Consider the following 26766-nt stretch of genomic DNA (forward strand, 5'->3'; position numbering starts at 1 on the left):
TTTTGATTTGTCTCACATGTGAAAAATTATTGAGTAGCGATGCATTTCAATTTGAGGATTGCAATTGAGAAATTATTGTTGATGTGTTGAATTTTACTGTTGAGGGTAATGCCCGTTTTTTTTTTTTTTTGGAGAATGGGAAATCCTAAAGGCCTGTTTGCACATCTCGCGAAATTTTCGTTAGCAAACATTTATTTAAGTCTACAACAAAAAACGGGTTGTGTAGAGAAGCATAATGCACACAAATTTTAAACCAGCTAATCGCTTTTAAAAATTATTAATATTTGTTCCAAATATTCCTCAAATAAATTGTTGATTATTTACAGACCTCTTAAAACTTTTACACACACACAATGATTGTAATAAATTAAATGTTTGCTGCCATGAGTTATCAACATCTCTCCAAAATATGCCTTTGACAACCCGGTTATGAACAAAAATTTTCATTTGAGGTGCGTACCAGCTTACGAAATTGAACGTTACCGAAAATTTCGTTAGCATAAATAGCAATGCATTTCTTATGGGAACGAAATTTTTCGCTAGAGGTGCATACCGGCCTTAAATAGCAATTCATTTCTTATGGGAACGAAATTTTTCGCAAGAGGTGCATACCGGCCTTAATCCTTTGAAAAAAGGTTTGAAAATATTATTGAATTTTTGTATTTTTCAAACGTTTGTGTTTATTGGGTTGTATTGAAGATATTGAGTAGCGAGTACTCAAAAAATTAGTCAGTAACGAGTACTTGTAATCAAATACTCGTTGATGAAGGCGTTTATGTGACAAGGCTCTGACATACTATTTGAATTTCATCAGAAAAACTATGCTTCTTTACTTCTTCTTCTTCTTATTCAATTAGGTGAAATCGTAGTAGTGGAAAAATAAAAGCTTAAATTTTGCCGGAGCAGCAACCATAGAACGACTTAAATTAAATATTTGTATACATTAGAATTAGTAAATAACTCGGAAACTATTAAAAAAAACACACATTTTATGGCTGTCAAGTAAGTTTCATGTTTTCCACCAAAATAAGGGAATGTTTACATTGAGACCGTAGAAGTCGGTAGCGTGTTTTTGTTGGCGTCTCTTCAAACTGAGTTTTGTGTATACATCAGAGATTCAGTAAATTCTAAATTTGCATGAATTCTTTCAGATCTAAAGACAGCGATAGCTTGGAGCTGTCCAATTTTTTCGACAATGAAGATAGTGATGGCTATCGATTGGGCCAATTTTTACGGAAAAGGCATGGCTGCGGACAACGTCAAAATTTCTTATTCATGAACAGTGACCCAATTCGTCTAAGTTTGGACGTACAGTTGGAAAAAGTTGCAGAAAAACAAAATAAAAATGTTATAGAAAAACGAGTTGAGGAGCAAGTCGTTTCAAATGTTTCCGTGTCTCCTCCTAAGCCAAGTTCAAATTCTGGAAAAGGAGACGGAAATAAGTCGTTGGGAGAAAATCGAAATGTTAGTCCTAGGAAATCAAGCATTATGCGAAAACGTAGTGGTGTCTCTCCTGGGGATAATTTACGTCGCCTTAGTTTGAAACGTTTAACAAGACTCAGTGTTAATCATCGCAGATCTCTGATAAATGATTTTGAAAATACAATTTCGGACTGTGCATTTGTAAGTAGAATTCATTCGTACGTTCCGTACGTAGGTTTCCTTTTCTGCTACTAAGTACGTTTTTTTTGCAGACCCCAAATGTGTGTAGTACGCCATTGTCCCAGGAAAATAAAGGTAACAAAGATCCAAATCCAAACGAAAGTCAGCCAGTTTTGACCATTACATCTAGGCCCAACGAACAAACACCATGTACGGAGCATGTCGACTCCTTTAATAAAAACGTACAAAATAGGGACAACAGTCTGCAGGGTATGCTGGGACAGATATTGGAGACCACATTAAAAATGTCTCAAAATAAAGCAGCAGGTGACTCGGTGTCTTTACCGAGTTCTCCCATAAGAAGAACATATACTTTGGAGAGGGGACAGAAGCCTGGGCAAGTGCTTTTAACACCAGAACCAACATCAAAAACAATAGAAAACAGCACTCGTCGAGATCAACACATAATATCGAATAAAACCATTAATAGATCAGCTTCAATGTCACAACGATCTAGGATACCTCGAAGATCAGTAAATGATAGAGCTGTTTTATCGCAATTGGGGAATGTATCCATGGAAATAAGCGAAAGCATGCAGTCGCCTCTTAATTCCCCAAATATTTGTATACTCCAAAAAGAAAACGGTAGTGCCATGAACTTAACCCTTACATGCAATAGCGAGATTGGTGATGACAATAGAATTGCTATGCCACAATCAAATATAAGAGAAATGGAAATATCGATGGCCCCTAATGCCACCTTACATAATACCACCGTACCACAGTGTAGTAACCAATCACAATTTACAATCAGGCTTGGAAGTCCGAGTGTTTCTCAATCGCCACTGATTGATAATTTCCAAAAAAACAAATCTTACTGCACACCGACAAATGAAAATTCTCGTAATGTCTCTTATGATAATTGTGTGACTGTACGGACCTCAGAACTGCAAAATACCTGTGTTGTACATTCTCCTCAAAGAAGTCAATTTCAATCTCCCGGAAGAAGTCAACTTCATGTTACAAATATCAAATGTAGACCAATACAAGAATTAACACTAAATTCTTCCCACTGTCACAATCAAACTTTGTGGACATCAAGAGGTACAGACCGAAAAAGGTTATTGAGTAGTGATGATGAGATCCCAAACACACAGGAAGGTAATATTTCAAAAGGAACCGTACATAATAATGAAAATGTGCTTGTCCCCGAAACTCAGGAGATCAATGCTCGTGTCGATAACTCCATCATTATTGATTCCGGTACAAATGTTTTAGTTATACCAGTGAATCAAACTATCTGCAACCCAATACCGACAGTATCCAATAAAACTTCAACTTCGGATACAAATAGTCGTGGATTGGGGGTTTCGGTCGGAATCCCAGCAACGATAAGTGTCGAAAACAACCAAAATCAAAGCGCTCCAACAAATAGTGCTTATTTGGAAGAAGCAGATAACCTAAAGCTTACTGATATAATAACAGACGACGAAGAACCACCGGTAACAGCAACTTCCATGCAATCTGAGGGGAATAACAGCCAGGCACCACTAAATCTTGCAGCCAGTGCAAAGACGGTGCGGAACAAAAGACTGCGAAAGAGATCCATACCCAGACGCAGGCTACAAATGGAACACTCACAAATCATGAGCACAGAGACTGAAGCGGAAACGTTACCCATTAATTACCAAACTAGTCGTAAGCGTAGTTTAAGAAGAAATCATTTGCCTATGAACAAGGCTCCTGGCACTCCACTGAATGGAGAAAAATTTGCAATTGAATTGGCCCGAATGAGCAATTACGAAATCTTAGATTTGCGGAAGCGTAACTCGATGGGCCGTATATTTCCTGTTAATGGTCGTAAGTCATCACGTGCAAAGGAAGAAGCTTTAAAAAAACAGATACTATTGGGTGACGAAATAGCTCAAGAATTGATAAGAAGAAATATGGAGCCAACAGAAAGAGTTGATTTGGCGCCTCCCCAATCCACTGGTGATATAGAAATTTTCCCTCCAGTGCCAGAGGCATTTTCTGATACTACACCAGCGTCAAGCGAAAATGTACGAGAAATATTTGAGAATGAAAATTCTTTCGATCGAGTATCTTTTGTAAGTATATTGGTCAGTTAACGGCCGGAATACGATTAATGATATTTCGTATTACAGAGAAAATCAAATACCGCTACGAATAACAAAGGTGCACGCAAGAACAAAGTGGTAAGTTTTCAGTTGACTTTTCGAAGTAATATTGTAATATCTTATTAAAAAAAATATATATATACACACATGTTTCATATATTTATAAGCTCTTTAAAAAATGACAAAATAACGAACCCTATGGTGAGAAACACACATAACAATCCGAAGCTGTTCCCAATTTCTTTGTCCAATCGAACCCATTACCAATAAGAATAAACAATAAAACGAAGTTGCACTTTTAGAAGTGGACAATGTAAAAATTTTAGCAAATAAAATATTGACTGATATAACATATGGGTGGCAGATAATATCCCTATTGATTAGTGATCGGCACTGCATCTAATATTGGGACAACTGTGCCCAATTAGTGATAATTTAATGCCATTACCAAAAATATCGATAATACTAGTTTCCAAATTTTGTTTTTTATGTACAACTTATGTATTTTGATCTGCTGAATTTGAAAAAAAAAATAAAATTGTTTTTATGGAACAGTTTTTGAGATATCCCGTTATCACTAAACAAATTATATCTCGGGTTAGAAATGTCCGATTGTATCGTTGGTACTTAAATGAAAGGTATTAAGATGACGAATAATCGTTTATAATTGGATCTGTGATAAGTAAAGTGGTTCAAAAAATATCGATGCAAAAAGCCAAATTTTCAATAAAACTGTATTTTGCAATGGACCTTTTCCGCCAGAAAAGTATAAACCATTAAAATTTTTTTCTATACATGGTCGTATAGATGATACTCTAACGTAAGTAATAAGAAATTTTGCTTTTTCGCATCGATATTTTTTGAACCACTTAAATTATCACAGATCCAATTATACACGATTATTCATCTTAATACCTTCATATACGCATATGGTCAAAATAATAAGTACACGTTGGCATTTTTTCTTCTTTGTCCTAACTCTAACATATTTTTTAATTTGTTGTTGTAAATACGCCATGTAACTAAAGTTCAATATTGGCAGCACTGATTCAATAAAAAAACGCAAAAATGTCATTATTTTTGTTTTTGTACTCTTTGTGATAAAGCGCTTTATTTGGTTGGTAAAAAAAAATAAGTACATTGTGCGTTTTTATATGAAAATGTTTAAATTTTGCAAAAACATTGTTATTGTATTCTTAGTGGCGATGAATTGAATGCAAATAATAAGAAATTAATAACAATTAGTTGCTATATGAACCGAAAAAGTCATTGTAGTAGAAAAGAAAAAGACTAGTTTTAACTATAAGAATTGAGGGAAAATCTCTTTGAACGACCGTCAAATCTTTTAAGAGATCATTACTTTGTGTTCAAAAAGTCCTAAAGAAAATAAGTTATGCGCAAATACGCGGAAAACCAAGCAAGACACTTCGAAAAACAGATAATCTTTTTGTCACTCTCAAAAAAAGACCCTTTCAAATCATCCAGACAAATTTCTGCTTAAATAGGCAATTAGATATCTGGCGGCGATTAGGGCAGACCAAATTACCCGGCCGAACAGTCAGAAAAGTTCCTATGGTACGGAAAAAATTTTGTAAGATGAGACTATGCTTCGCCAGAAAACATTACAGGTGGTCAGGAACGGTAGGTGAGAGAAAATGGCGCAATATCCTGTGTAGCGATGAAACTAAAAAAAATATTACGAAATGGCCTAGGTCGAATTTATCGCATTACTTAAAAAGTGACCCTGTTCGAATATAGAAATATATTGGAGAACACAGTACTGCCGTACGCAGAAGAAAACATACCTACAAGGTGGTGTTTCAACAAGACAACGATCCTAAACACACTTCTCGCTCTTTAAAAATTGGTTCCAAGACAATGACATAACCCTTCTATATTGGCCTACTTAGTCACCAGACTCTAAACCCATTGAAAACCTTTGGGGAGAGTTAAAACACAGAATTGGGAATGAAACATCTAAAAGTAAACAACAATTTTGGAATTTTGTGCAGATTACATGGTATGAAAACTCAGATGAAACCGGTCGGAAGCTTGTAAGCAGCGAGTATAAAATGCTATCAAAATAAATTTGGATACACTGGTTATTGATAATGTAACAAAATTATGTTCAACTTAAACCAAAAAAAAAATTCAAGTAGACCTGTATGTTTTGTCCATTCATTTTTGACTCTTACTTTGCCTTATTTGGATTAGCTTTTGATATAACTTGTCTTTTCCAGAAAATTATTTACTTTTAAGTTAAATGTATGTCATTAATATGAATTATAGAGTATTTTTCTTTTCAATAAATATAAAAATAGCATGATATCTCAAAAACTGTTCCATAAAAACATTTTTTTCGAATTCAGCAGATCAAAATACATAAGAAAAGTCATCTCTCATCAAGTGTATATTTTCAGTGTAAACTAGTGTAATTAATACTAATTATTAAAAATTATTTGACTCGGCCTTCTTTCTTCCAATGCTAAATAGTTTGTCATTTACATTAATTATATATTTCAGCCGGATGTGTTGCAACATTACTTGGAGATTCCTGAAAAAATCAGAAGGAAGCAAAGAAAGAGCTTGTCGTTTCGTTCTTCCAATCCACGTCCTCTTTACACTAGTCGTATGTACGATTCTGATGACAACCAATTGAACAAAACTCCTAAAAGAGATTCTGTGGATAAAACAAATAAGCAAAGGAAGCGGGATTCTACAAACAAACAAAATTTACCATGTGTGCCCTCTCCTCCCAGATCAGATTTTATTAGTATTCCCTCCCCAAAAGCAGTTCCACCTCCATCGCCAATGTATTCGAATATGGAACCCAGACAATCTGCATCGAGTGAGACTCTGCAGACTCCAAGCCCAACCAATTCTGATTCTGGCGTTGATTCCAATGTTGCGTCTGTCGTGGGGAATGTATTAGTAGCCGATACAGTGCCAACTGTGTCCATCTCAAATACCGAGGATGTGTTTAAGAAGCCTTTCACGCCACCTTCTAAACAAAGGGGACGAAAGAAGAAACATCGGGATATTTCTGAAGCTGGTACATCAGATCAAAGCAATACAGCGTCACATGTTACTCACAATTCAATGGAGACTACAGATACATCAAATAGCAGTGGTAAGTAATAACAGTAAAAATGTTGTCTCCATACTTAATGTTTCATTTATAGATACACTTCGTAGATCGAAGCGTGTGCCAAAACAAAGTGCACCACCCTTATTCCAGGTGTTATTTCAAAAAGTTTTAACACAAAATTTAAAGAAAAAAGAAATAAAGTCCAAAAATAGATCTTATGTTGGCAAGAAACCCGAGGTGAAACAAAACAAAAAAGAGTTGGCGGAAAACATTCCAGATAATAATACAATTAATTACAGCAATGCAAAAACAAGCAAAACAATGTCTAAAACAATGGGTAAAACTATAAGTTTGCAAAGCAATGTAAAGCCATCCGAGAACGATTTGGAATGCAGTCATATAAAAATTCCACATCCACCGGATGTTGATCATTTCAACAATATTTTCGATCAATTGCGAAACACCAGTGGTGAGATGGCATCCAAAGGTGAAAACGTTCAGCCCAACAAACAATCAAACAAAGTAAAGAAATTAAGGGTTCGTGTCGCGAAAACAAAACACTCGAGTTTGGAAAAAACGAATACGATTGGAGGCTCGACTCCGTCAGTATCACAAAGAACTGATGTATCTCAAGTCGACATAAATAGATGCGAAACTCCCTCTGAATCTGGTTCAGTTTCGTCAAGCACCGACACAAATTCTTCTAATTTCGAACTAATATCTTGGCTTAAAAATATAACAGAAACGGAAAGTGTTGAACGGAGAGATGAAATTTTCAAAGAAATGAGAATTTGTGAGTACATTACAACAACATTATGCAGAATGCGCCTAATCTTAGTTCCTTAAAATTTCAGCCAGTGCATCCAGTCTTTGTTTTACCGAACTACAAGGTATTGAGTATGCTTTCTACGATACAGATGACAAGGCCAGTTTGGGTTATTTGAGGTTCAAACCAAGGCAAAAGAAGCCCAGAAAAAGAGCAAAGCAATTTCATTTGGTAAATACGCCCTTTGGTTTACAATTTGAGCAATAATCTTCAAATTCGTATTTTTCTAGCATTTCATAACGTTGGTGGGTAACTTTCGTATAACGGCCAATGACAAGGAGAGGCAAGTTGGTACCGGGGACATGGTGGCCATAGAAAAGTGTAAGTTTATGCAAAAATGTCTCAATATTTTGTCGCTAACACTTGTTTCTCTGTTTCCTTTACAGCTGTGTATTATGATATTGAAAATTTGTCCGATGATATCGGCATTCTTATGGTTGTTAAAAAATAGTACGTTTACAAAATAAATTTTTGGTATTTGATACATATACGGATTTAGTTGTTGTAAAATATGATGTTAAATAACGCATATTTTATATACTTTAGTTATGCTATGACTACAATTATATATTAATATGTTAATTGTTTCCATCAATTTTTTTCTTATATATATGTACGATAAGAATTTAAATAAAAATTATAACGTGGTACGTAGAATATGTATATTATTTATAATTTATATGTTTCCTTTTGGCATTGTCATGTGGTCTTTAATGTTAGATGCAGCAAGATAGTATGAGAGAAAAGAAAACAAAAAACGAAGTTTTGTCTCTGGTTTCAATCCTTCAAGGCTTGGGAAAAAAAAGCTTATTGTAGTTTCATTCTAGACGAACGATTCATTTGGGGCGATTTTGGGATTCATTAACAGGTAGTTACTATTAACTTATTTGTATGTCATTGGAATTTGACTAATATTTAGTTCATAAAATTTTTGAGTCCTACTTGGAATAAAGAAAACTTCGTTGGACTGGGGAAAACTTTTTACAAAATTTTAAAAACAAATTACAGTGCACTCGCGGTAACGTGAACACCGCTTTACGTGAACATGATTTTTCATACACTAACTACTCTGTAATGCTTCAAACATGAAATTTGACGTTACAGGTAGATTCACAATGCCAAGTACAATTTCAAATACACATACGGAATTTATTAGTGATCTAGTTTGACTTTTTTCATGAATTTTAATTATTTAAATTGCTTTATAACTCCATACCCACTGATATTTTTCCGATCTCTTTTTTTTATTTTTTCATGAAAATAAATTAAGTTTTTAATATTACTAATAACAAAAATAAAAGACTATAACGCTAGAACGTGTAAGCCTCCCGAATATGGCTATGTTTTGTTCGACGAAGTTCGCTAACGCCAACACTTGGTTTTAATTAGTTCACGTTACCGCGAGTGCACTGTAAATTTAATTTTAGCATCAGTTTTACAACTGGCTTTTTCTGTGCATACACCACAATTTTTGTCAATAAGAATTATTAGATAAATAAAAAAAGTAAAATTTAAGCGAATACAAACTATGTTAAATTTTTTATTAAGGTGGATAATTTTGTTACCATTTTCCCTATTCTTTGCGGTTTTGTTTGCGTTTGAATGTTTTGATGATGCACTTGTATATTTGTTTTGGTCTAACGAAAGCAACAGTTCTTTGATGCTGGAAGCTTTCCAAATAATGTGTCTCTCTTTGCGGGTCATGCGCAGTCTTCCTGGTGTAGCCACTCAATGAAATTACGATGAATATTCAACCCAGGAAAATGAGAGCACAATTTTGAAATCTGGTCACCCCTTGACACTTCATTGAGAACAATCACCCAGTTGGTCAAGGAAAACATATGTTTACGAGGCAGAGAGCATGTTTGTTTGTTTCTGCCAGCTCTTATCAGCCGTGTTGGCGCCGAATTGTTGCCATCACCACCTCAACGACCAGATGGATAAATGCAGTACCTCTGTACTTGACTGGAAGTTCCAGTTGTATTTATGACCAACGAATGTAAAGAACCTTCTTCCGGATTTCAGTTTCTCTTCGGCATTGAAAGCAAACGGTTCAAGTTCGCGTTTCTTTTTATTGTACATTCACAGTAAAGAGTGGTCGTTTAAAAGACATATGCAAGAAAACACGGCAAAAATTGCGTAAAGTCAAAGTATAAATGAAACGAAACGCAGTGCTACGCCATATTGTCCGCGGCAAGTGTTAGAATTCAGTGCCAGAAACGGAAATATAAAAATTGATGTGATCCACATTTAAAGGCTATCCATTCCACATTCAATCATATTGCTACGTGTAGTTCTGGATTAAATCGACATACAAATTTTCGATGGTGTTGTTGATTTATGAGAAATATTGCTAGATCGTTTGTGTCATCAGGTGGTGTTGTCGTTTTTATAAGACGTTCCATCCACTCCAGGATTGTAGGCCGGATTTATTTGAGAATATCTTGGGTAAGCATATTCATATTCTTATTTTGTAGACGAAAATAAGAAAATTTTAACTGAAATATTTTACTACACACAAAAAAATATTTTTTGTCTTTTATTAAGAAATTTATTGATCCAATTAATTTTTAATTGAAATGTCTTGAATCATAGAAATGAGTGTATCAATCACCAAAGCCAATTAAAAATTAATTGATACAACTATTTTTGTTCTTGATTTTTGTTTCAATCAAGACATTATTTTTAAAACTCAATTAAAATTTTAACAGGATAAATGTTCGTGATATTTTTTTCTGTGTAATTGCAACATGATACAAATAAGTTAATAATTTTTGTGAAATTGAGGAAAATTTGTTATTATTTTTCGGTTGTTTTGAAGGAAATCATTGGAGGTTAAAAATTTTAAATTGTCTTAAGCTCTGTATGGAGACAGTCACAATTAAAGAAAAATTGACTTATGAATGTAAATTGAGTAAACTTCACCCATTTTAGTAAATTGTGAACTATTTTCCAATTTACTAAAATTGCGTACTTCATTTGTATAAATGTTTTTCTTCTTCTTTTTTTTTAGTTCAAGTAATTTAAGTAAGCAAAAATAATTAAAATATAAAAAAAATGTAGAGGATGCTGATGAGGAATGTGGTAATTCCGAAACGTGCGTCCATCCAACCATCTTGCAGTCTATAGGGCTTTGCCCAAATAAATTTGACAAACATTATTTTCCTCTGTTGGTTAAGCTACACTTGTAGTTTAGTCAATGTATGGTTTTAAGCTGAAATCAAAAAAAAAAAAAAAAAACAACAACAATGATTAAACAAAAATCTCACTTTTTGCAAAATATAACTAAAATCAACTAATTTTCATAAACTAAAATAAAGTTAAAAATTTCCTTGACTTGTTCTGGGTGTAACTTAGCTAAGAAAATACCCTACATTTTTAAAGTTCAAATGATTTAGTAATGGACTTTCGAAATTGCAACGTTTTTGCAGAAAAGTATAATGCTTGCCCAACACAATGTCACAGTTTTTTTTATGAATAAAAAGGTACTTACAGCAAAAATAAAATTGTTGTTACAATAGTTTTTTATTAAAGTTTAAATCTTTAGAATAAATGCGCTAAAATTTTATAAAAAACAAGGATCTTTTCTGAGGAAGTTTTAGTTTTCTTTTGATGATAATTTTTTTTTTAAAGACAAATAAAAAAGAGTGGAAACAATCGTTGCATAGGTTTTCATATATTCGGATTTATTTGCTCTTAAAGAAAATAATTTTTAACAAAGGGAAATTTTGTTTGTCTAAAATTTCGTTCTGGAGGAAGGTATTTTTTCTTTGGGTGTTGTTGGCAGGCATATACGTTCCCCATTTGAAAAATTTTAAGGAAATGTGTTTAATTTTGATCCGTTAAAACCGAATAACAATTACAAAGAATTTAAACGGCCTATACTATACTCTCGTTCGCGTAATAGATGAGATAAGTTTACCAGTTAAGTTTGGCAATATTCAGGGTGTTTCAGCATTTCGAGTAGAGGAGAACACACAAACACCTATCGGATTTCTTTTATGCTCTAGTCATTTTTGGCAATTTTCTTGCCATGGAATTACTCAACTCATTGGAGGTCTGAGCTTTAAATAAGGATTATATTTGATTGTTATTTTTTGTGTCATTTCTTTAGTTAATGATTACATAAGGGTTTTGGTTATAGTTTGTCATGCGCCTAATTATATCTTTGCCAGCATCCTAAAAATGCCGTGTAGGACAAACTAAGCTCAAATTTTCCTTTTACATTCGATGACTTGTATTATTTGTCTTTTAGAGATATGTCAGAGAGATGAAATCCCTTGTGACAACTGGTTGAAAATTTAAGTCATCTGTCCCTTAAGATACGCACTCGCACGATTGATCAATAAAGACGTCTATACAAGTTATAGGAATTTTTTTTTATTAGCTACGGTTTGGTCAAATTAATTTTATAGCTTAATTCAAAAATCATATTGTCAAAAACTTTAATTTTTAAACTAAAATAGTAGTGTTTAAAAACTTTTAAAGATGAAAAGTTTACATTTCTGAATAAAACCCTGATTCTGAATAAAACCCAAGGCGGCATTATGTTATGTAGGCTTTCCATCAAAATACACTCAAAGGGTGTTCGTCTACAGAAGCCAGAAACATGCCTATATTCACGAACATAAACAAAAGAATTTTCGAGTTGAATTAATTTTTGCTACAAAGCTTGAATTCTTATTAATTTCATTCAGGCTTCAATGCAGCCGAGCAGTGTTGGCAGTATTAGAGATATTTCTCCAAATTGGGATATTTTCTTCATGGTTGGGAACATGGGTACTTGGTGGGGAATTTCCATAAATTTGGGGGCTTTTGTGGTGAGTTTCTCGAAATCCGTTGAGTATAATAAATCAGGTTTACATAAATATTTTTTTTTATTTTTGCATTAAGGTGGGTATTAAGTTCGAGTTTAGCCGCTAAGATCGAAATCAAATCTATAAAAGCAGAACGAAACTATAACTTTTTTGGCAAATGTTATTACAACTTAATGGGGAATGGTCTAAATCAACGATTGAAAACAGTCTATTCTCTTTCAAACGAATTATTAAAAATTGCCATTTTAGCACGATAATGTGAACCTAATACTCACATTTTTTTAGAAAAGAATGACAGTGAATTGTAAAATTTTCAATAAAAATTCGATTTTGATGAAATTTACTAAAAGTGGTTTATAAAAATAAAATTTCTACGAAACTTTCTATAAAAGATAATTTTTAAAAAATTGTTTATAAAGATACATTTTCTATAAAAATCAATTTTTTTGTAAAAAATACAATTTTGAACTTAAGGATTCTGTAAGGGTTTGTGACACTGACGTTTTGAGGGTTTCATCCTAATTTGGGAACTAGAGCCAGAAAAATACTAGCAACATTGCAGCTGAGTGTAAATATTTTGAACATTTCAACTGTGGTCGGGAATTACACTTGACCAAAGGCCACGTTAAATTTTAGTTTACACACTCATAGAAAAAGTCTGCTAAAAACAGCAGTCGATGTCTGCTGTTATATTTTTGTACTTCAGGACCTAATGAACAACAATTTATAAAATGCATAGGTTATATTTTTTCCCCCAAAGCATAATAAAGAACCAATTGTAGTTTTTGGTATATTTTTGCATTGTAATATACTTACAAGCTCCTAAATACGATCAGCAAACATTTTGTTTGCTGTTATGCCTCAATTCGATAAATATTCAGATTTTTGGTCAAATACTATAGATATTCATAAAATATTGTTTTAATTATGTTAGGATAGCTTCTAAGTTGACATTTTTATTTGTTTTAGCCAAAATAAAACATGTTTTAGTGTAATCGAGCTACAAAAATAGCAAGAAATGCTTGCTATTTCAGCAAACAGTGACTGCTGTCCGTTTTTCAGCAGACTTTCTGCTGTTTTAACAGACATTTCTGCTAACAAATTTCTTTGGGTGCATTTGTTTCTTGTTTGATGGAACGAAGCCGTTTTTCAAACACAAAATCCAAGGGCCTATAAGTACTATTTCCAATGTAAGATAGTTTTATTACTCTAAAAGTTCTATAATTCTTTGGAATAATTACTTTAAAATATGATCTACCCGCTTTTGTGTGCAATAAAACATACGAAAATGTATATTACTACACTCATAGAAAAAAGTCTGCTAAAAACAGCAGTCGATGTCTGCTGTTATATTTCTGTACTTCAGGGCCTAATGAACAACAATTTATAAAATTTTTAGGTTATAATTTTTTCCCCAAAGCATATTTAAGAACCAAAAGTAGTTTTTGGTGTATTTTTGCACTGTAATATACTTACAAGCTCCTAAATACGATCAGCAAACATTTTGTTTGCTGTTATGCCTCAATTTTATAAATATTCAGATTTTTGGTCAAATACTATAGATATTCATAAAATATTGTTTTAATTATGTTAGGATAGCTCCTAAGTTGACATTTTTATTTGTTTCAGCCAAAATAAAACATGTTTTAGAGTACTCGAGCTTCAAAAATAGCAGGAAATGTTTGCTATTTCAGCAAACAGTGACTGCTGTCCCTTTTTCAGCAGACTTTCTGCTGTTTTAGCAGACTTTTCTGCTGTCCCTACTAACAAATTTCTTTGGGTGTATAGATAGATATATCTACGTATACATTGAAGAAGGGTAGAGTACGTTTTAGTAGAATCAATTAAAGCTAAGACGTGACCCATCAAAATAAAAGAAAAAGTAAGGAGCTAAGGCTGGATAATATACTTTGTAAATCGACAATAAATGTTTTATGAGGAAATATATTTGGAGCATGAAAACCAACTCATTTATTCATGCGAACAATGTAGATTTTAAAAATATTTTCAATGGCATTTATAAATATTTATGGTTACAAAATATTGTTTAATCTCTCTTAATTGGAAAATTCTTTGGTGGATTTGTCTGTATTGGTGAATTGGATTCAGAATAATTACCATATGCATACATTTAATATGGTATATAAGTGAAAAGGACGATTCGAAGCTATAGTTAAAGAAAACTATTTTAAAACAGTCGTCTATTATTTATTTAAGGATCATTTAGACAATCATTTTTGCAGTCCGATTTTATATTTTGCTCAATGACAATGGTCCAAACGGTGTGTTAAATTACGTGCCGAACTGGAAGATGTAATGCATTATTGGAATAGCCAGTTATTTGACTCTAAAGTTCTAAAATGTCGTGAGTTTCGATGAATTAGGTTAAAAATTACTATGATTTCAGATATTTGTACTTTAAGCGCAAATTTTAAATTCACAATAAACGCGAAAAGGGAACTTTCATGCAAAATGAGTGAAACAGGCGCTTTTAAGGATATTATGAAAAAATTAGAATAATTAACATACTTAAGTAAACTCCAAAGTTTTAAAACATCGGTAGCTGCGGTATTAATTGGAAAATAGACTTTTAATATTCTAGACTTTAGTATGCAGATATTTTTCCTAAAATTTTAAACGAATAACGGAAGTTAGAAATCCTATATCGTATAGTTTTATGAAAAAAACTTTCCCTCCTGCTAAAATTTTCCTGTGATTTGAGGAGAAAAAATTAAAATTTGGAAAATTATTCCTTAACTTTATGTCCATAAGACATTCTTCTTTCCTCAAAATTTTGTTATTATTATCAAAGTAATATTTTTATGAATTCTCTCCAAAAACATATCTGCTCAGCACTATCAACAGTTTGTAGTCAGAAAGATGTTCAGGTGATCATGGTAGGGCGGGCGGCTGGAGGTCTGAGGGGATCTCTCACTAAATGGAATGTGTTGGTAATGATGTTTCTTTTTTTTTTGTACAAGCTATTTTATTGATGCGTCCCTAGGGCTAGGGCATTTGGGATGGGACCACTCCTGGGAGGCGACGGGGTTAGCCGGTGAGCCCTGAGCAGAATATCCTTAGCCACACAATAGGGCTAATATGTTAGAACATATTAACATATATGTCCCAAACATGTTATGTTAGTTTATGAACATTATATGCTTGCACTTAAAAATATTGTGTTAAAAATTTTGAGTTCCAAACATATAATTTTTACACCCAAAAACAGTCTTTTTCGTCCGTGTAGAGTTGACCGTTTGTTTTTGTTATTTGTTGTCAGATATTGATGTGTACATACAGTGTGAAACTGTATTGAAAATATGAAGTAAATATATATTTGTTAGACCTTACATTAAACTTGAGATCCGAGCTTTAATTTAAGTTATAATAAATTTATATGTACTTCATATTTTTCATATCCTTCCACATTTTATTTCAACTTGGTGTACAACTTTTTTTTTGCTCACTGTATATCTGTCCACAAATATGTTTGTAGATGTACATTAAGTTACACATTCATATATCGATATTGTGTCGATTGTTATCGCTTAAAAAAATACTGTAGTGTCATTTGAGTAAATTAACTCTGTTAATGTTTTTCTGATTGGTCCACTTTGCTCTTGTGCTCAAACCCTGTATTCCGAATGCGTTTGCAGATGTATGTCGTATGTGTGTGTGTGTTTACGTATTTTTGCCTTATGTCCTTAACATTCACAATCAACCACAGAGACCAAAGATTTTCTTCACTTTTGCTAACAGTGTGGAAGGTTCCCGTCTTAAACTGGTAAATCATTAATTACCAACTAAAAGGCTGTTCTTGGCCACATGACAATTGGAAACGCAAAATAAAAGTAATTTAACGTCAGTAAATAATATGGCCGCGATGATTTGTCTGCCATTGAATGATTTGGAATGCATGGTCTCACTCTCATCATATTTTGGGACAATATGAAGGACATATTTCTTTAAAATAAAGAAATTTTAATAAAAAGTAAGTTTATAATCATTTTTTTCCATTGAATTTAGGACATTTGTATACCTGCATTATAGTGGTATGAATTTGAGGCAAGGCAAATTTTTCTTAACATAAAGAAAATTATTTTCTGAAAACTTAAGTGACGTGTTGAATGTCTGAATTAAAGATAAATAAAATTCAAATGTATTTTAAGGATATCGTATCTTTGGTGTTTTTGTTTAATTAAGAAAACATTTGTTATTTATAATTCGGTTTTTTAAAATGACATTTTATTCTAAGAGAATAGTTATTCTTAATATATCGCAACAACGAATGACAATTCGATGAATCAGCTCGGTATCCTAATTTTTATTATACCCTCCACCATAGAATGGTGACGGGGGTATAATAAGTTTGTAATTCCGTTTGTAACACATCGAATTATCGATTTCCGACTATATAAAGTATATATATTCTTGATCAGGGAGAAATTCTAAGACTATATATGTCCGTCTGCATGTCTGTCTGTCTGTTGTAATTACGCTACAGCCTTCAATAATGACGCTATCGTCGTGAAATTTGTCACAGATTCGTGTTTCGTTTGCAGGCAGGTCAAGTTCGAATATGGGCTATATCGGTTCAAGTTTTGATATAGTCCCCATATAAACCGACCTCCCGATTTGGGGTCTTGTGCTTTTAAACCCCGTATTTGTTATCCGATTTGCCTGAAATTGGAAAACTAGAGGTGTTTTAGGACCATCAAAGAATGTGCCGAAAATTGTGCCTATCGGTCCATGTTTTGGTATAGCCCCCATATAGATTGATTTCCGGATTTTGCTTCATGGGCGTCCAGAAACTGTATTTTTTATCCAATTTGCCCGAAATCGAAAATCTAGAGGTATTTTAGGACCAGAAATAGGTGTGACGAAAATGGGATGTATCGGTCCATGTTTTGGTATAGTCCCATATAGACCGATCTCCCGATATTATTTCTTGGGCGTCTAGAAACTGTATTTACAAACCGATTTGCCTGAAATTGGAAATCTAGAGGTGTTTTGGGACCATAAAGAGGTGTGTCGAAAATGGTTCGTATCGGTCCATGTTTTCGTAAGCCCCCTTATAGACTGATCGCCCGATTTTAGATTTCGCAGTTTTTACCCAATTTGTCTGAAATTGGAATTCTAGAGGTATTTGAGGAACATTAAGCGGTGTGTCGAAAATTTTGAGTATTGAAAATGTAAATATACTGGTATTTTAGGCCCTCAAAAATGTGTATCGCATTTATTTCTACCGGTCCATTATGTAAGACATTGATTGATCGGCTGATATCACTTCTTGAGAGTATAGCAGGAGCACTGATCATATAAATTGCTGGAAACTAAAAGTAAAATTTCCAGATTTTACTCCTCGTTATCATTTAAATAGTGGCGGATTTAAGATTTCAAATCAATGCTTTTTTCATCATTTACACGATATGTTTATGATTTCTCTAAAATTCAAACAAAATCGATTCTCATAAATCCAGAATCTGATCTAGTCTTCATAGGTAGAATCTTTAAATTTATCTTCGGGAAGTGTACTGGTTGAATTGATCTGCTTGGGAGAATATCTGTCATCAAACCCCCATAAATCCTACATATATTATCAAGATAGCCGACGAAGAGTTTTCAAAGGAAACTATTATATTTGATTTATAGTGGTGGGTATTTAAGATTCGGCCCGGCCGAACTTACTACTGTATATAAAGGGTGATTCTTTTGAGGTTAGGATTTTCATGCATTAGTATTTGACAGATCACGTGGGATTTCAGACATGGTGTCAAAGAGAAAGATGCTCAGTATGCTTTGACATTTCATCATGAATAGACTTACTAACGAGCAACGCTTGCAAATCATTGAATTTTATTACCAAAATCAGTGGCAGAAAATCCGCTTTTTTATCGACAAATTTTGTTCAGCGATGAGGCTCATTTCTGGTTGAATGGCTACGTAAATAAGCAAAATTGCCGCATTTGGAGTGAAGAGCAACCAGAAGCCGTTCAAGAACTGCCCATGCATCCCGAAAAATGCACTGTTTGGTGTGGTTTGTACGCTGGTGGAATCATTGGACCGTATTTTTTCAAAGATGCTGTTGGACGCAACGTTACGGTGAATGGCGATCGCTATCGTTCGATGCTAACAAACTTTTTGTTGCCAAAAATGGAAGAACTGAACTTGGTTAACATGTGGTTTCAACAAAATGGCGCTACATGCCACATAGCTCGCGATTCTATGGCCATTTTGAGGGAAAACTTCGGAGAACAATTCATCTCAAGAAATGGACCGGTAAGTTGGCCACCAAGATTATGCGATTTGACGCCTTTAGACTATTTTTTGTGGGGCTACGTCAAGTCTAAAGTCTACAGAAATAAGCCAGCAACTATTCCAGCTTTGGAAGACAACATTTCCGAAGAAATTCGGGCTATTCCGGCCGAAATGCTCGAAAAAGTTGCCCAAAATTGGACTTTCCGAATGGACCACCTAAGACGCAGCCGCGGTCAACATTTAAATGAAATTATCTTCAAAAAGTAAATGTCATGGACCAATCTAACGTTTCAAATAAAGAACCGATGAGATTTTGCAAATTTTATGCGTTTTTTTTTTTAAAAAAAGTTATCAAGCTCTTAACAAATCACCCTTTACTTGTTTTATTTTATAGAGACTATATTTAAAGCTAAACAAATTCTTTATTTAAAAGAAGTCTCGGATCTTTGGCTCGGATTCAATACTAAAACACTTAAGGGAAAGTCAACATTTTTGGAACCAAATAGCCTTTTGTTTGAATATAATATGAAAAACGTTTATAAGAAAATGTATTAGTACAATTGAATTTTTAAATTATTTTTATATATTTCAATGTGATATAGATGAATTTAATTTACATAAATACCCAGCAAAAAAATTTGGAAGTTCTTCCCAATGCACAACTTTAAAAGAACTTCCAAAAATGTTCTTCCAAAGATGTTATTTATTTTAACTACACAGGAAGTTCATTTGAGCCACTTTCTTTATAACTCGCTTTTTTCATATTTTTAATGGGAAATTTATTTGTTTTTTTTTTCAAATAGGTTAAAAACAGATTATGAATTAATAAAATGGTACAAATTATATAAATTTAGTCGAAAAAAATGCTAAATCCTTTGTAGAAAAATTTCGAATTTTTGAAAATATTTGATCACAAAAGTTCCAGACAAGCGTTATAATGCATTAAAAATAATAAAAATTTTTAAAAATTATTTATTTGTCAAAATATCACAAAATTTCTTAACTCACATCCAAAACACTGAATTCGCCTCACACCTTAAGAAGTGATGCAAATTCAGTGCAGCGTCTGTTGAAATGGTGGACATCCGTCCTGTGACAAGCCCATGTTAAATTCATCGCTTCTGCGTCAATTTGGCACCACTTCCGGATCCAAAAAGAACATTTTCACTACTTTTTTGGCGACGCGTTTTTTGCTGGGAAACACAGGTATTATTCATCTAATATAATTACTGCAATCAAAAAATGAGGCTCTAATGCTAACTTAACTTTTTTTAGTTAAATTTTGCCCAATGTGAGTAAATGCTCCTTATTTGAATAATTGTTTGCTTAGTTTAATGACGTGAACTAAAAATGAGAAAAATTTGTATACAAATATAGTATACAATTTGATTACACAGTTCATATTTTCCTAAAATGGGAAAATTTTTCTTAAATTTTCGAAGTTTTTCCCTCAACACATGAACAACAGAAAAAATATTTATTAACTTAGTTAAGTTAAAATTTTCTAAAATAAACCTACATTTTCTTTCATGGTGGATTCACTTTTTTTGGGTGTGAAAGAAATGTTGTCTAGTCCTTAAAATGCGTGTTTTGGTTAACATAGAAGATGTATTTCGCTAATACAAAGAGTTTCTCCTTGATCAAAAGTCGACAATTTTTTCTATGTAGGCGTTTTTCTCTTGGAGTAAGGAAATTTGTTTTTGAAATGTTAGGTTAAGTATAGTGGCAGCTCGATAATTCAGGCTCGCTTAGACTATTCAGTCCATCACCTCTAATTTGTGCTAAGATACTAATTTTAAAAAGTTTTCATTCATATCCGAAAAATTAAACTCTATGTAGTAGATGAACTAAAGTGCTGTTAAAAATTTGTGTTAATTATGATTTAGTGTTTATTTATTTTATGTTTATGTTTATTTTATTTTATTTTATTTTATTTCAAACAAACTTTTCTTTTTGATGTTTCCTTTCTTACATTTTGAAATTTGTCTCCATTCTCGAAGAAAGTTTTGTACATACATCTTTCACTTTTTACAGGAAAATTTTGAAGGAATATAGTTAATAGCATCCAACAAAAAGAAAACTACTTTTTGGATATCGCCATTATACTTATTTTCTACTACGCTTAATAACCGATGTAATGGTTATGAAATGTAATATCCTAACGAGTGCTTAAATACTGTGTACATTGTCGCTTTCTCGTGTGAACATTTCAACAAGAAAAACATGATATCCTTTGTGCAAATGGATTATACTTTGGTGGCCGATGCATTTGGCATATGAACTATGAATGAAATGCATTTGTAAAGACATGCCTAGGAATAGGCGACGAGAGCATTGCGTGTAGACACGCTGCCATTGGGGGGTGGGCGTTTCTAAGGCCCCCGCTCTAGCTACTTAAGTCGGAATTCACATTGCAATGAACAATGTCGTTTCGTTTGGGACAAGGACAATTTCTCCAAGTCTGTATCTAATTTCAGCACTCTTTGTCTGACATTGTTCAGGGCATAAAGTTTTACCTTTTCATAGTGCACCATTATCCATGTAGGTAGGTCCTTATGTGTACATACTTTATAGTCTTGTTGTGGGGAAAAATAAGCCATTTTTATTATGCATACACGTACAATAGGGTGGGTACAAATTAGATTCCATTATATAAAGGATTCAAATTTGTTTTGTTTTCCTGAGCTGTTTTCAAATGTAGACTATTTTGAAGAAAGTACATTGTGGTGTGCCTATAATTGAATGAAGGATACATTTATATGGAACAGCAACATGGAATAGCGCAGAGGGTCATGGTTAGATTGTCATGAAAAGTGCTGTAATTGATACATACAGTAAAACGATGAAAACGCCCAAAGCATTACCAGTAAATGTTCAAACTTACAATAACAAAGTTATAATAACCTATTGGAGAATCAAAGGCTATGACATTGGGAAAAGGTGAATGTTGTGATGCCAAAAGAGCGTTCGTCACCAAACTTCAACTATTCCAATAATTTCCAAAGTTACCAATATGAAATTAAAAAAAAAATTAAAACTCTCAATGTGTATAATTTTCCATTCATTTGTACTGAAAGCAAGATAATTTTTCAAGTTTACTTCCATTAATTTTTAAATAAAACTTCTCACAAAATCAAAATTTCTTTTCCCGGAATCGAGATTTCAGACATGTGAAGTTTTCTTTTGTTGCGAAAGTTTTTTCTTTGAGGCCAAACAAAGTTCGTTGCAACTGGTACCATAAATAAAGAAAATTAAATTTCAATTCTAAAGAAAGCAGTAGGTGGCAGCCATGGGGAAAGATTCTCTAATGTCATGCAGGTTTTGTCTGCGTTCGTCTCAAAGGATTTAGAAACTACTTTGTAATAACAAATGAAGAAAAAAACGTTTGTAAAACGTGTACCGAAAACGTTTTTCTTTTGTTAGAGTTTTTTTTTTTTGAATTACTTCGAAATTTTTAGACTTTTATCACCAAAAAAATCGTTTGTTAAAATTTTTTGTTCTTTTTGTTCTTTTCTGACTTTAAGTATTTAATAAGACACATTTTATAGTTCATAGTAAAAATTTAATATAGTAGTAGGTAATGTTGAACATCTTTTCGGAATCTTCCGAACATATCTGGAATATATGTAAAAAAGCAGGTCGAAGCAGGGATCGAACCCACGACCCTTGGCATGCAAGGTGGACGTAGCTACCACTGCTCTACGGTGCCCAACTATATGTATGTTTCTGTTAAATAAAGTTTGTTTGTTTTATAGCAAGCTATGCTATATAAATATAACTTATATGGATAATTGTCTATTGATGACAATAACAGCAACATAGCTCAGTGGATAGTGTGTTGGCTTACAAATTGCATGGTCCGCGGTTCGATTCTCCGTCCAGGCGAAAGGTAAAATTTAAAAAATTTATAATATCGAATAATTTCTTCTACATTGTTTGTATTAAAGAAAAAGATGCTAAGAACTAAAAACCTCGTGGAAGTGAGAAAGATGTGAGGGAAAATGCAATTAGTCAGAGAGGATTTTTTTGAGTTAGTCTTTATGAAATTGTTTTTACATCCTGGAAAAGAATAAACGTTTATCACAAAAAGAATATACTTTTCAAATGAGAAAGAAACTTTGTTTGTCTAAATTTCGTTTGGGAGGACAGAATTATTTTTTTTTTGCGTGTTTATAACCAATTTATCAAAACAGCGATTCGAACGCATCTCCGGTAATACCAAAACGTTGCAGGCGTTGTGCGACATCTATACGGTTGACATTTGTTTTCTTTGCAGAAGAGTCCTTTTCGTCCTCATTTATTTCCTACTTTCTGGTTGTGCTGATACCATGGTTTTCAATCTCAGGATAAATGGGTTAACAAAATCACATTCATACATCTAACTATTGAATAGTAGCGGAAATATTTGGTGCGCTTTTAATCCGATTTTAAATTTCATGCAAGTGATGCCCATACGGAAAGTCGTTAAGGCGGAAGATTCGTCGTTATATATGGTCTATATCAAAGTATTGAAGGCGTTTCGACATCTATTTCAAGGGAACAGTGTGTATACAGTGAAACCTCCTAGAGGTGGACACCCATAATGGCCTTAATTTTGTTCACATTTGGAAGGTATCCAGCTATGATAGGTTTATAGTAACGTGGGTGGACAGTATGGGAGATACTTTTCATCCAAACAAACTTTTTTATTGCATCATCATAGAATAGAAACCCTTTCGGTACACATTTTTAGATTTTTCAAAAGTGAGCCGTCTATCACCCTAAGGAGGGCGGAGTTAATTATGCTCTTTGACTATTGTTACAACACATCGAAGATTTTTTGTCACAAAATTCGGATGTCACTCATTTAGGGATAGTGTAGGGTATCATTTAATCAGCTTTGTTGGATTTTAGCTCTTTCTTACTACTTAATAAATAGCAAATAGTATGTCTATTAATACCCTACGAAATACCAAGTTAATCTCTTCGTATAGCTTTCGATTATCTGATGGCAATTGGCCAAATTATTGTCATTAGTTCGGGTCATAACACTCACATGGCGCACTTCTTTCCAATAAGAACACATTAGGATTTGATTGTAATATTAACTAATCGTGTCAGTCCCCATTGAAAGCAGTTGTGATTGATGGCGACCTTCTTAAGGGACGACGACAATAAAATTGTTCAATTTTTGTCTAAGTGCCATTGGTAACTACACAGAAGAAAAAATCGAATATTATTTATGTGGGCAGAATGCTACACCCAGAAAAAATAATTTGAAGAAGGTTGAACTTCGTATAGCGCCAAAGACATGTTTATTTGTTTGAACGAAGTGAAATTAGGAAGAATTCATTCTATATTTTAGTTAATATTTTCCTATATTTATGTACCACTATACTACGGAATAAAAAATTTTAGGTTAATTGAATTCTTATATGGAAAGATAAGAATGATGAAATATCCAAAAATTTATAAAATTTAACTAGAAACATATAAAATTTTTGCAATAAAAATAAGTTAAATTTATCGCTAGTTTAACTGCGGTTTTTTTTATTTTTCAGTGTACAATTGATATCTTCTTAAGAGCTTTAAAGTATTTTTTTTTCTTAAATAATAATTCTAATTTTTTCCTTGTGTCCAAATATAGACGTGACGTTGTATTTGTGTTATTTATTTTATGGTTTGGAATACAATAAGTTTTTATAGATTACGATTATGATAATCATAAGTAAGGGAGCATATTGAGAATATTTCCCTACTTGTATGTAAAGAATGATGAAATATCCAAAAATTTATAAAATTTAACTAGAAACATATAAAATTTTTGCAATAAAAATAAGTTAAATTTATCGCTAGTTTAACTACGGTCTTTTTTTCAGTGTACAATTGATATATTCTTAAGAGCTTTAAAGTATTTTTTTTTTTTAAATAATAATTCTAATTTTTTCCTTGTGTCCAAATATCGATGTGACGCTGTATTTGTGTTATTTATTTTATGGTTTGGAATACAATAAGTTTTTATAGATTACGATTATGATAATCATAAGTAAGGGAGCATATTGAGAATATTTCCCTACTTGTATGTAAATGGAAGGTCGGTTATTTTTTGCTATAATATGAAATAAATCAATAAGGTTTTCTTTGGGAAAAACTCATTCAAGCATACACACCAATGCACACACACACATACATGCACATGGATTTACTGTTGTGTGGGTTTTTTGATACGGCATCATTGTAATATCCTTGTTCTCCTGGGATTACATTATCAAATTAAGAATGTCTACATGCCAGTGTTCGGGCACCTCATTCACACATCAACATCATGAGCAGGGTTGTGATTTAGGTCTCTGTCCGTCTATCATTCCAATAACGATTAAGGCATGCTTATTAGGATTTGCTTTTATTTATTGCACTCGCATTAGTTCGATGTGACTACACTGTGACAAACGTTTGTTCTTTGTTCTGATTATGACATATTGCTGACATAGCATAACATGACATAGGGTGTGATCATACGTAGTATATGACCAAATATTTGACCAAAATGAGTGTCAAACTTTTTTCCAGGAGCATTTTTGAAATATCGGGATAAAGTTTTTTGAAAATACTTCTGTCGTGATGATAAATATTCAATATGAGCCAAATATGTTGACTTTTGTGAATTCTGTCAAATATTTGCCCAGTGTGACCGTACCGAGCAGGATTAATTTCTAAGAACATTTAGCGATGTCTTTCATGAAGTTGGAATATAAAATGTTTTATTAGCTTAACTTCTTTTTTATTTTATTTGTTGGGCCCCTAAAAAGCGTATATTTTGATAAATGTAAATTTGTATTTAATTGAATAGTTGAATACACAGAGAGATTTTAAGGTGTAGGACTCGATGTTTCAAATCCAAATGTATTTGAATCTATTTGCGTGGATGCGTGAGTAAAATGTTTGGTTATCCACACTCAGGAAACATTCGTGCATAAATTATAGTCCTGACAAATTGAAATCCTTGCTTACGAAGAAATTCACAATAAAATATTCACACTCAGGAAACATTCGTGCGTAAACTTTGGTCCTGAAAAATGGAAATCCTTGCTTACGAAGAAATTCACAATATGCTAATTTCATTTTTAAATATTTTTTTTTTTGATTTTCTCCCCAAAATATTTTGGGGAGACTTTGAAGTATGGTCAAAATCCAGGGATCCAAGTTAACTTTGATATATGTTTATTTTTTGTGTGGAATTGCCACACAAAGATACACTCGAAAAAGTGGAGCCAACCGGAAAGAAAATGGTTTATTTTAGAATAAACGTAATGAAATATTATTCGACACATTCAAGAAAATTTAATATACATAATTAATTTTTTGCATTAATTAAGAATAATTAATTTTTTCGTTAATGAAGACAAATTGGAGTCCGAATTTGTAACAATATCTTTAGAACTATATGAGGTTCATGTGGACACATCCTTCAAAAAATTTGCAAATTTTAGGAAGTTCTGAAGTACTTTTGTGCGTAATTCTAATTTAGAAAAAAATTACGCATAAGTTGTATATATTTTGTTCTCTGTTTAGCTCAGTAATAAATAATTAAAGTGGAAGCAAGCCATAAATAATTAAAGTGAAGGAAACATTTTCATATTGAGGTAGGTTTTACTAAAACAAATTGAATTAAAATAAAGTTAAAGTGGTCCCCTGTTTTAAGCAAATAAAAATCAAATATTAAAATAATATAGTCATTAGCTGAAAATCCTCATAACTTCTCTTATACTGTTATTCGTTTCGGTTTATATATGCATAATAAATCCGGAATATCGTTATCTAAAACATTTAGGTTTTCGATCAATAATCATGGCCGTTCATGCTTAACATAATAAAAATCTGTAAAAACAAACTCCTCTTCACATTTGGATTCCGATTTTTTTCAATGTATATTTGAGATACGTACCTTTTTTTATAATGCCTATTGTAAATCTCAATTGTTAAGCGGTTATTTTTATGTTGAGTACCGTATCTTTATGAGCTCTTCATTGCTTTGTTTCAGTTTTGCTTTCATTCGTA

General features: G+C 32.7%; 2 protein-coding genes across 2 annotated transcripts in view; both read left to right on the forward strand.

The window, feature by feature from the left end:
* Positions 1–824: 824 nt before the first annotated feature.
* On the forward strand, positions 825–8311 carry Cenp-C (Centromeric protein-C). Its single transcript, XM_075288695.1, has 9 exons — positions 825–1002; positions 1152–1623; positions 1695–3710; positions 3768–3818; positions 6264–6870; positions 6923–7621; positions 7683–7825; positions 7885–7975; positions 8041–8311. The coding sequence occupies exons 1-9, from the start codon at positions 992–994 to the stop codon at positions 8103–8105; spliced, it is 4155 nt and encodes a 1384-aa protein (XP_075144810.1). The 5' UTR covers positions 825–991; the 3' UTR covers positions 8106–8311.
* A 1230-nt stretch (positions 8312–9541) lies between these two features.
* Positions 9542–26766, forward strand: part of 5-HT2B (5-hydroxytryptamine receptor 2B) — a 90714-nt gene continuing 73489 nt past the window's right edge. Inside the window, exon 1 of the mRNA XM_075288696.1 lies at positions 9542–10102. The gene's annotated coding sequence lies outside the window, so the exon portion shown is untranslated. The remainder of the gene's footprint in view (positions 10103–26766) is intronic.

Source organism: Haematobia irritans, chromosome 1 (genome assembly GCF_050003625.1).
Source record: "Haematobia irritans isolate KBUSLIRL chromosome 1, ASM5000362v1, whole genome shotgun sequence".
NCBI classification, from domain to species: Eukaryota; Metazoa; Arthropoda; class Insecta; order Diptera; family Muscidae; genus Haematobia; species Haematobia irritans.

Excerpts from the sequence above, each read along its gene's own strand:
- Cenp-C (XM_075288695.1), top strand. Across the intron at positions 3,711-3,767 it reads CTTTCGATCGAGTATCTTTT|AGAAAATCAAATACCGCTAC; the intron begins GTAAGTATATTG and ends TTCGTATTACAG. Across the intron at positions 6,871-6,922 it reads AGATACATCAAATAGCAGTG|ATACACTTCGTAGATCGAAG; the intron begins GTAAGTAATAAC and ends TTTCATTTATAG.